Here is a 12,468-nt window from a genome sequence, read left to right on the forward strand (position 1 = left end):
AGGTTAGGAGCAAAGAGATACCAAAGACAACTCTCAAAAGCACATCTGCCAATAACCAAGAATACCTTGCACCTGTTATACATCAGGAGTCTACAAATATTTTTTCTCTTTTCTCAAATCTCTAAAACCACGTACCCCTTGCACATTTTTAAGATAGCATTTAAATTTTAAGTTTAAATAGTTGGAAATGATACATTTTCAGATATATTTTGTATTGTAGGTGTGATTTAATTATATTTTTATCAAAGCTTGGAGCTGCAGATTTACCTCATTCAATATACAGAAAATGTCTACTTTATATAACCTATTTGGCAAACTAGTCCACATTGTCAAACCGTCACACAAATCTGACTTTATATCAAAAAGAGTCCAACTTCATTTTTAAATTCATATAAATGTGTTATTATGGGTCACCATGATAATCATCTCAAAATTCCAATTCTGAAAAACAGAGATGAGGCACCAGAGTCTCGCCAAAAGTCTGTTGCCTGAATGAAATAATGTGCTGCCTCGTTCTATGTTTCTTACAGAACTTCTCACTGCTTTGCCCTCATGAATCTCTCCTTCAGGACAACTCTCCTTCAGCGGCAACTCTCCTTGTCACTTTGCCTGGTGCCCCAAAGATTTTTACATCCTGAGGCAATATACTATATAAAGACCAAAATTCAGATTACGTATGGTTGAGAAGCATGCTTTTCTTTTGAAGAGTAGAAGCCACCCAGTTATAAAAGTGAGTTGGAAAGAAAAATTTACAAAACAGAAAAGTGTTCTCAGGTAGATCAATTTTAAGAAAAAATGAAGGAATACATATGGAAATCTGTGCCCTTGAAGTTATTTGCACCCGTCTCCTCTCCAAAACACCTTCCTTCCACATCAGGGTACACTTTCAAGACCACTGCCAAAGCTTAACACACAATATACGAGACATACTGATATAACAGAATTAATGAAGTTTCTCAATTCCCTTTATAAATTCTTTAAGCAGTAGAAATATCTGACTATGTTCCTTTCCAAGGATTACATGAATAATCTAGTATTAATTTAAAAATCATAAAATGTTAAGCCCAGAAGAGACCTTAGAAATCATTTAAATTGATGCTGTCATTTTACAGATTTTAAAACAGAAGCACTAAGACATGAAGTGATATGTCAACAAGAGTCATGTAACACCAGGGCAGGAACAAAACTTGGTTCTCCTAGTTGTCTCAACTTAAGTCACCCTGTTCCTAGAGAATGTCAAATTTTTACCAATATACTGGAATGTAGTGATTTCATAAAAATCTAACAGAAAATCCATACATGATATGTTTGATTTGGGGTATGGGAACTGATTATATATTGCACAAGCACACTAACCACAGACTGGCAGGTAATCACAGTGACTTGAATTTTTTTTTAAAAGACTTACCATCTGATATACTGAACACACATATATCAATATATTTTAAGGGACTTTCTTAAGAATCACTTTCTTTTACAACCATACTAAAGGTATCATTCATTCTGCTTCAAATCTGATAATTTATAGTGAAAGAATCCATATCTGTTACATTTGCAAATTAAACACTATAATTCTAAAAAACGTATATTCTTTATTTTTTCAAAATTAGATTATCCATTGAGAGATAGTAATCTATTTTTCCCAAAAAGTAAAAGAAACAAAAAATTAATGTTGCCACACTTTGAAGCTTAAAATAATCCTGACTGTAAATTACTTTTAATGTTTTTACCACTAGAGTCTCTATTCCATGATTACAAAATAATATCTCCCTTAGAAAGTCGTTATTTTTCAATTTAACTAAATATATAGCTTTAATTTATTAAGGAGTATCATCTCAAGAAAATCAATGAAAGCAATATTTCATAAAATCTTATTATACTGGTACTCCATAGTCCTGTGCTTCATTATTCTCTCTGTATCCTAAATGCACCTCAGAAGAGTTAACTAATTGTTAAGGATGGTTGCATATGAAAGACCCTTAAAATTAAAACAAAAGATTATTTTATCTTGTTCTCTTAGGAGATTACTGAAATAATTTTTAAATCGATTTATAATTAAATTTTAAGCTATAAAATATTTATATTGTCATTATTCTACTTCATAAAACTAATCTTACCAAAATGCACTGAGCTTAATCCTTTGGAGCTATGATAAATCAAAAAATGTGTTCAGCAAACGTATGGACACCAAGGGGGGAAGGGGGGGGGGGGGGGGGGGGATGAATTGGGAGATTGGGATTGACATATATACACTAATATGTATAAAATAGATAACTAATAAGGACCTGCTGTATAAAAAAATAAAATAAAATAAAATTCAAAAAAAAAATGTGTTCAGTATCTATTGTGAGCAAAAGCCTTCTTCTAGTACATAAGGCAACTGAGTATACGTAGGAAGATCCAATTTGAAAAGAGAAATTAAACTCATTATTCTTTTCATTTAGAATATAGGCCATATATATATGTATATATATATAAAAGGAATGCTTTCCCAAGTAAATTATGAATGAAAATTATTTTTTATGTTTAGTCCCTAACATTTCCCTCAGATCTAAGAAAAAATATGAGAAACGTGGGAGTTACTCTCTTTGCTTCCTTTCTTCTTCCATAAATCATCCACATCAGGCTAATCCACGATATATAAAGTTTTATAGTTGATTACAATACAAAAAATGTTCAAGGGGTGTTCCAGTTTTTCACTGTACTTAACTTATTGACTAGAACTTTGCTCAGCATAAAGAGACCATATGTTAGAAACCAGAAAAGATATTTTTAAGCAAACTATATTTAGATGTCATTACAGACTTCTGCTTGTGGCCTAAATGGGGTAGCAAGGGCTAGATTCCTTCCTCTGCCTGAAACAAGCAAACAAACAAAAAATAGGCAAAATGTATGAAGAATGGTTTTCAAGACAATGGACATCAAGCAAAAACGGCCAGCTGAAATATGGGAAACAAACAAGATAAGCTCTACAATTGCCCCAGGTTACTGTTTTGAGAGGCTTTCCAGGCAGCAGAGTAGTACAGAGCAGCTGAAACTCACTTTGGCAGACATCCTAAGTTGAAGAGAACAAACTAAGCCTGAGGAGGCCAACACAGCTAGCTTTCATTGAACAAGTTATCAGAAAAGAGAAAGGTGAACAGAGGAAGAAAACTCCAGAGATCTACAGAGAGACTCTTCAAGTGTTCAACTTAGTAATGATCAGTGAGCAGGAATGTGATTAAATACCCAGGAGTGGGGAAAAAAATCATCTGAAAGGATTAGAGAAAACAGTAAATGTTCCTACCAGCTAGACAAGAAAAACTCATAATCATGGGGTATTGGTTAAAGTACTCAGGAAAGCCTTGCCTCTGTAGAAGAGAATAATTAGTGCTAAACTGAGCACTGTTCCAGATCTACCTAACAAATCACAAAAGCAAGATACAAAAGTTAAATTGTTTCCATGTAACTTAATTGCATTCCAGAACAAAGCTCAAGGAGAGTTACAGGAATGCAAAAAATATCTAGCACCCAACAAAGTAAAATTTTCAATGACTGATATTCAACATAAGATACTAGGCATTTAAAGAGTCAGGAAAACACATACCATCAATCAAAACCAACCCAACACTGACAAAGATGTTAAAATTAGCATAGGAGAACTTCAAAACAATTATTACAGAGTGTGTATTCTACATGTTCAAAAAGTTAACTAGACTGTGGAAGATATAAAAATGTCTAAAATTGAAATTCTAGACATGAAAACTATAATGTCTGAGATGAAAAAATACACTGAATGGTATTAACAGCAGATTTGACACTGTAGAAGAAAAGATTAGTAAACCTGAGGCATAGAAATAAAACATAAACAAGATGAAAATGAAGAAAATTAAAATTTGATTTAATAAAAAAGAATGTAAGTGAGCTGTAGGACAACTTCAAGCAGCCTAGTGTATGGGTAACAGGACTCCCTGAAGGAGAAGAGAGAGAGGATGGGCCAGTAAAAATATATGAAGAAAAAATTGACAACATTCTATACAGCCTATGAAAACTATAAACACATAGATCCAAAAAGCTCAAAAAAACTCCAAACACAACAAACATGAAGAAAATTAACCAGGAAACATCATAATTAAATTGCATGTAACCAGTGATCAAAAGGATATCTTAAAAGCAATCAGACAAAAAAGACACATTATATACAGAGAGATAAAGATGAGAATGGTATTACAATTCTAATTGGAAACAGTGAAAGGGAGAAGGCAGTGAAGCAAAAATATTTAAAATATTGAAAGAAAATAACTGTTAAACTAGAATTCTATACCAAGCAAAAATATCTTTTAAAAAAAACAAGGGCAAAAATTTTAGCATAAAAAGTTGAAAGCATTCATCACTAGCAGGCTTGTAATATAGCAAATATTGAAGGAGATCTTTCAGGCAGATGAAATATGATACCAGACAGAAATATAGATCTACAAAAAGAAATTAACACTACCAGAAATGGTAACAACACAAGTAAATACATAATATTTCTTTATTATTTAAAACTCCTTAAAACATAAGCCTTTCAAACAAAAAACAAACGAACAGTGTATTGTGGGATTTATAAAACAGGTAAAAGTAAGCTATATGATACCAATAATATAAGTCCAGAAGGGTAGAAATGGAAGTACACTATTGTATATTCTTATACTATACTATACACCAAATGGTATAATATCAGTTAAGGTTGACTGTGATCATTTAAAGATGTATATTACAAATCCTTAAGCAATTAATAAAATAACAAAACAAAGAGCCAACAAAGCTACCAAAGAAAGAGTCAACAAAGCTAATGAGCTAACAAAGCAGATAGAACTGAATTTAAAAAGTACTTGATTAATCCAAAAGGAAACTAAAAAAGAAATAAAGATCAGATGGTAAAAGTAGAAAAAGAGCAAAATGATATAATCAAACTTAACCGTATCAGTAATCACATTAAATATAAATTATCTAAACACCCAATTGAAAGGCAGGGATTGTCAGATTGGCTAACAAAGCAATACCCAATTATATGCTGCCTATAAGAAAAGTACTTCAAATATGAAGACACAAATTAGTTTAAAGTAAAAGAACAGGAAACATAAACAATGTTACTACTACCCAATAGAAAGTTGGAATGATTATAGTAAGATTAGACAAAACAGATTTCAGAGCAAAGAATATTACCAGGAATAAAGTCACTTGATAATTATAAAGGAGCCAATTATTTAATAGGATGTAATAATGCTAAATGTTTATGCACCTAAAAACAGAACTTTAAAATACATAAAGCAAAAGCCAATAAAACTGTAAAAAGAAATGGACAAATCCAAGAATAGTTATATATTTCAATACCCTTCTCTTAATAATTGATAGAATAAATAGGTAGAAAATCAACAAGGATATAGTAGACTTGAACAACTCTATTAAACAACTTGACCTACTGGACATTTAAAAACACTGTCAAAAAATAGCAGAATATACACCCTCTTCAAGAACACACAGAACATTTGTCAAAATAAACCATATCCTGGGCCATAAAATAAGTTTCAGTACATTTCAAAGGATTCAAGGCATACAAGGTATATCTAGGACCACAACCAAATTAAATTAAAAATCATTAATAGAAAGATCTCTGGAATCCACCCCCAATATTTAAAAAATAAATAACATACTTCTAAGTTATTCATAGGTCAAGGATGAAAAGTAAAATTAGAAAGTATTTCAACTGAATGAAAATGAAAAGACAGCATAGCAGAATTTGGGGGATGTCACTGAAGCAGTACTTAGGGGAAATTGACAGCACATGATGCCGTATTAGAAAAGGAGGAACATCTTAAAGCAATGACCTCAGCTTCCACCTTAAGAAACCAGAAAAAGAGGAGACAATTAATTACAGTTAGCAAAAGAAAAGAAATAATAAAGATCAAAGATGAAATCAACAATTTAAAAAATCAATAAAACAAAAAGCTGGTTCTTTGATAAGATCAATAAAATTGATAAATATCTGTCAGACTGAGCAGGGAAAAAGACAGAAGATGTAAATTACCAATATCCGGAATGAAAGAGCTAGCATCACTACAGATTATACAGATATTGCAGAAACTCTACTAAAACACTGGAGAGGAGGAAATACTGCCCAACTCATTCTATCCAGCCAGCATTACTCTAATACCAAAATCAAAGAAAGACACTGCAAGAAAAGAAAACTATAGATATCAACCCTCATGAACACAGAAGCAAAAATTGTAAACAAAATTTTATCTAATCAAACCCATTAATATGTAAAAGATATAATCCATCATAACCAAATGGGTTTTATTGCAGGAATACAGAGTTGGTTTAACATTTCAAAATCAATCAATGTAGTTCACCATATTAACAAAAAACATATAATCAATCTCAATAGATGGAAAAAAAGTATTTCACAAAATCTAACATCTATTCCTGAGGTAAACAAACAAACAAACAAAAACTCTCAGCAAATTAATAATAGACAGCATCTATGAAGAGCTGATAGCTAACGTAATACTTAATAGTGAAAGACTGAATGCTTTCTCCCTAAGATAAGAACAAAATAGGGATAGCTTCTCTCATCACTTCCAATCAGAATTACACTGGAGTTTCTAGCCAATGCAACTAGTCAAGAAAAAGAAAAATAATCAGGTAAACCAGGGAGAAAGATAAGGAAAAATAAAGAAAAGTTATTAGTTCTGGGCAAAACAAAACAATGAGAAAAGCGAAACAATGAGAAAATGGAGAAATAAAATCACAAAGGGGAACAAATTCCCATAATTACGTCTAAGTAATGTATGTAAAGACATCAGCTTCATATTTTTAAGCTACCTAAGAACTGAGTGATAAAATACTACGAAGGAGATAAATACAAATTATAAAGAACTTAGTGAGACAACAATTTAAAATACTGCTTTTACTAATTTCAACATAGCATTTTTTGGGAAATATTAATATATTCCCTAAAGTGGATGGATAAACTACAAAAATCTAGTACAGGTGTGAAACACAGGCTTAACATTTCTTCTTTAAATTCCATAGTCTTAATGTTTATTTCATTAATGTTAAAACAAAAATAAAGAGTAAAGTAGCCTCAAAAGCTATAGAATTACGAAAAACAGAATCTCAAAGCCGGAAAGAGCCTTTTTCAAAAAGAAAGAAAATGAAGGCCAAAGGAAGAGCAGATCTACCAAGTTTATAAAATTATGTGAAGTAATCGAAAAAGCTGTGACACAACCCAAACATTAATCAGTTGTGTGACTTTAAGATGAATTTTAGTGTCTCTAGATCTGAGTTTTCTACACCTATAAAATAATGAGTTAGGTCAATTGATCTCTAAATTCTCTTCATCTTTGAAAGTCTAAGACCCTATGATTCTAAACAAAATCATAAGCTAAAGAACATAAACAATGAGACAAATACCTTTTTAATTCAGAGGAAAATTTTTTTAAATTATTTTATCTGAATTGAAGACACTAGGGAAGGTTTTTATTCATTGATTAACCTGAATATTAATTTCAGTTGTCTATTTTATTCAAGATAAGCTTAAGAGAATTATGAAGTGTAATTTTCATTCTGTACCTTGTTTGAGCGTAATGACACTCGACCTCCACAACGAGCACAGAACTTTGTTTGGCAATATGAACAGTTATGGCCACATCCATCAGCAAACTTTGTTTTGTGGCAGATACCACAGGTTGGAGCATCACCTTTCTGTTCTTGCTGCTGCTGTGATTCTTCTCCCATCTTCTTTACCTGCTCCTTATACATTTCAAACTGCTGATGAAGTTTTCTGCAGAGAACACAGATAAGAAAAATTTGGTTTCCTGATGTCTCAAAAAAAAAATAATTACCACAATCTGTAGACACAATTTTATATACCAAAAAAATCCATAGGAGAATACAGAATAAAAATTTAATTTTATGTTTATAGAATAACATCTTTTATGGCACATCACATCATAAAAGTGTTGTAACTAGTTCTGCCTTCTGATATACATGCTAATTTAAGAAACAATACAATTAAGATACTTCTCTGAACTGTAATTGTAAAATTTCTACCAACCATTTGCAATATATTTTCAATCATATACCGCTGTAAAAATATTTACAATGTTATTTTTCAACAGTTTAGCTTCACAAAAAGACTGATTTGACTTACACAGTGAAACCAAAACCTAAGAACTTCAAATCATTGAGACAGAATCTCAATTGGAATGATCTTAAGAATCCAAACAGAGGGGAAAACATTGGATGACTGGTCTCACTAACTGTTTAAATCTATTCAATAGTCTCGACATTAGCTGGCTGCAAAGACACTATGAAATATTAGAAGCCTACCAAATAAGGCTGTACAAATAAAAGTAAAGCCTTTATTTTTTCTAGTTAAAAATAGTGATAAAACTTTTCACTTCCATTGTTTTTATAAAGGATAATTTAAAATATTTAAAACTATAATTTTGATTTATAAATCAAAGTTCCTAATCAGAACTAATGTTTAGGATTTACAAAGCTGTAAATAATGTCACTCCCATCCTACAAAGGACAAAAGGCTAGATAATCTAAAATATCATAACTTGTTTTGAGCCCATCACAGAGTTGAGGTTGTAAGGCAACCAAATAATCTAAACTCCAAAGAGCAACAAGCCCTTCCAAAGAGCAATGGGCCACACTGTTTCTCCTTTGGCAGAACACAAGAGAAAGAGGTGTTTCCTCTTACAATTAGGTAAGAGGAAATTCATTAAAACTTTAACAAATTGGTAAAGGCCAAGTGTGGTTAACATGACAGTTTGGAATAGTTAGGGGCCCAGACTCAAGGGAAGTTCACACTCACTCACAAGCACTCTTCCACATACCTCCACTGGTTATTCATCAGGCATATTGAGAGCAGGGCATGAGAACAAAAAGAACCCTTTGGGGGTGCACATGTGCAGGTATAACAGAAGTGACTGACTAGTGGCTGCTAGGACGCAGGCACATTTTCCCAGACTATTTCTCCTAAAAAAGCCAAAGCTATAAGCCACAGGAAAAGGGAGTAAAGTCTTGTCATCCCCAGGGCAAAGGCAAAGATCCATTGTAGCTAGGGAAAAGCTTGAAAAAAAACCCTCTTCCCATGAAAGAGGGACAGGAAACCATCTTCAACCAAGATCTTACCCACAAATTAAAGGCCTTTTATCACTAAGGGAGGGGTGGAATCTCCTGCCCCAAACCATTCAGAGATACAAGGCAGATTTGCTTCCATGGGAAGGAGGGAATAAAAACCTTGAGCAAGCCTCATCCCTGAGGCCCGGGTGGACAAAGCCTGTTCAAAGAACAGGAAGATAGAACACATACAACAGAACACCCCGTCCCTATCACAAGCCTAGGATCAAGAAATAAGCACAGTAGTCTACCTCTGGGGAATGGGCAAGAACATGGGGAGAGACCCCCTCCCTCTGTGACATAAGTGGATAGGAATGGTTGAAGGGGTAGCAAAACATTAAAAACTAACAAACAAAAACAAAAAAAAACTGACAGTACTCCTGCATCCACCCCAAGCAAAAAGCAACAGTAGCCCACTGTTAGAGGAATTTGAAGATAGTAGTGCACTAAAGATAATGATGGCAACAACAAAATCCAAACCTGTCTGAACCCCTGACTTGATTGGTGACTTAATCCCCAATACTGACAGTCTGACAGAAAAGGCATGCCAACTTTAAGGCATAAATACAACTCAAAAGCATGAGACTCAGGGAAAAATCACAAGGAATAAACAACCCGTTGTCAAGAGATAAAATAATCACTACAAGTAGATTCAGAGATGACAAAGATGATGAGATTATCAGACACAGACTTTAAAATGATTAAAATTATTAAGGTAAAAGATATAGAGAAAAAAGGTGGACAACAGACATGACCAAATAGGGTACTGAAGCAGAAAGATGGAAACTGTAAGAGTCAAATGGAAATACTGGAAATAAAAAATATGTCCTCAGAGATGAAGAATTCCTTTGATGGTCTCATGAGTAGGCTTGAAAGAACTAAGGAAAAGAACAGTAAACTTGAGAATAAGTCAATAAGAATTATCCACGTTAAAACAGAAAAAAGAAAAAAAGGTGTAGGAAAAAAAGAACATCCAAGGGACTTCCCTGGTGTTCCAGTGGTTAAGACTCCATGCTTCCATTGCAGGGGGCATGGGTTCGATCCCTAGTCAGGGATCTGATCCTGCATGCTGTGTGCTGTGGCCAAAAAGAAAAAAAAAAAAAAAAAGAGAGAGAGCATCCAAGAGCTAAAATGATCTAACATGTAAAACTGGAGTCCCAGAAGATGAAGAAAGAGAAAACAGAACAGAGGAAATATTTGAAGGGATAATGGCCATGAATTTTTCAAAACTAATCAAAGGCAGCAAATCACAGACACGTGAACTTCAGAGAATCCTTTGTAGAACAAATACCACACACACACACACACACACACTTTTACACACATCATAGTCAAATTGCTAAAAACCAAACATAAAGAGAAAACTATAAAAGCAGCCAGAGAAAATAACATATTATGTACAAAGAACCAATGATAAGAATTACAGAAGATTATTCTTCAGAAACCATGCAAGTTAGAAGACTTTGGAATGACATCTTTATAAAGCACTGACATGAAGAAAAAAAAAAAAAACCTGTCAACCCAAGATCCTATATGCAGTGAAATTATGCTTAAAAAAATAAAGACAAAATAAAGGCTTTTTCAGGCAAAGAAATGTTAAAAGAAGACCTTAACTGCAAGGAATTTGAAGTAAGTTCTTCAGGCAGGAGTATGATACTCCTTGGAAGTATCATATGGAAAACCAGACCTAGACATAGAAATAAATGCTTATGTCAAAAAGAAAAAAGTCTCAAATGAGTTTCAAAAAAAGAAAAAGGAAAGTTAAACCCAAAGAAAGTAGAAGAAAGGAAATTTTAAAAGATTAGAGAAGAAATCAATGAAACCAAAAACTGATTCTTTTTAAAATAGAAACAATAAAATTGATAAACCTCCAGCCAGAATGATCAAGGAAGAGAGAGAGAGAAAGAAAGAGAGATGCAAATTACCTACAACAATGATAGAGGGAACATCACTACAGACTCCACAGTTAAACAAAATTAAATGTAAAAGATTATAAGAGAATACTACAAACAACTCTATGCCCAAAATTCTACAACTTACATGAGAGATAGACCATCTTCTTCAAAGACAGAAATAAGTACACCTCACTCAAGAAGAACTAGATAGCCTGACAAGTCCTAAAGCTATTAAAGAAATTTAACTCATAGTTTAAAAACCTTTCAAAAATAAAACTCCAGTTCTCTATGGCTTTATTGATGAATCCTGCAAAATATTTAAGGAAGAAACAATACCAATTCTACACAATCCCTTCCAGAAAATAAAAGTGAAAGAAACATTTCTTAACTAATTTCCTAAGGCCAACATTACTCTGATACCAAAACCATACAAAAGTATAAGAAAAGAAAATTATAGACCAATATTCCTCATGAGAAGGTACAAAAATCCTCAACCCAACATTAGCAATCCAAATCCAGAAATATGTTAAAGAATAACACATCACAAATAGGTGATGTTTATCCTGGGAATGCAAGGTTGGTTCCACATTCTAAATTCAAGCAATATAATTTACCACATTAACAGATTAAGGGGAAAGAAACATGATTATGTCAAAATATGCTGAGAAAGCAGCTGAATCAGCAAACTAGGAATAGATAGAAACTTCCTTAATGCAATAACAGTATCCACAAAAGACTCTACAGCTAACATCATACTGTATTTGAAAAATTGAGTGCTTTCCCCCTGAAATCAGGAACAAAGTAAGGTGTCCTCTCTCACTACTCCTAACCAACACTGGACTGGAAATCCTAGCCAATGCATCAAAGCCAGAAAAACAATAAAAATTAAAGCCATAGAGATTGCAAAGGAAAAATTTTAAACTGCACAGATGGCATAATTGTCTATGTATAAAATCCCAAAGAAACTATAAAAAAAATCTCCTATAATAAATAAATGAGTATAGCAAGATCACAAGATACAAGCTCAATATAAAAAAAATTGTATTTTTATATACTAGCAATAGACAGCTGGAAATCAAAATTTTAAAAAGTAGTCTGCAATGGCATCAAAAAAAATAAAAGACTAAGGTATAAATCTAACAAAATATGTGCAGGCTATCTTTGGTAAGAACTAAAAAACACTAATAAAAAGAATCAAAAGAGAGATCTAATTAATAGGAGAAATATACTGTATTCATCAGTGAGAAGTCTCAATATTGTTAAGATATCAATTCTCTACAAATTGATCTATTGATTCAATGTCATCTCAGTCACAATCTCGGCAAGAATTTTTTAAACAAGTTGACAAGCTAAGTCTAAAATTTGTATGGAAAAGCAAAACTCTCAGAATAGGCAGAATATTTTGAAAAACAAAAAG

The 12,468-nt window shown here is 32.7% G+C and overlaps 1 protein-coding gene across 11 annotated transcripts in view; it reads right to left on the bottom strand.

Annotated features, from left to right (window-relative positions):
• RIMS2 (regulating synaptic membrane exocytosis 2) overlaps positions 1-12,468 on the bottom strand; it is a 589,248-nt gene that overhangs the window by 442,666 nt on the left and 134,114 nt on the right. For 6 of the 11 annotated variants that reach the window (XM_036830447.1, XM_036830444.1, XM_036830446.1 and 3 more), the window contains exon 1: positions 7,597-7,655. Coding sequence is in view for 5 of the 11 variants with exons in the window: in XM_036830456.1 (XP_036686351.1) it covers positions 7,597-7,807 (211 nt within the window). In the remaining 6 variants the exon portion in view is untranslated. Of the gene's footprint in view, positions 1-7,596; positions 7,808-12,468 lie in introns of those variants that run through there. The other 5 variants (XM_036830456.1, XM_036830453.1, XM_036830454.1 and 2 more) reach the window with 1 other exon arrangement.

This window comes from Balaenoptera musculus, chromosome 17 (genome assembly GCF_009873245.2).
Source record: "Balaenoptera musculus isolate JJ_BM4_2016_0621 chromosome 17, mBalMus1.pri.v3, whole genome shotgun sequence".
Classification (NCBI taxonomy): domain Eukaryota; kingdom Metazoa; phylum Chordata; class Mammalia; order Artiodactyla; family Balaenopteridae; genus Balaenoptera; species Balaenoptera musculus.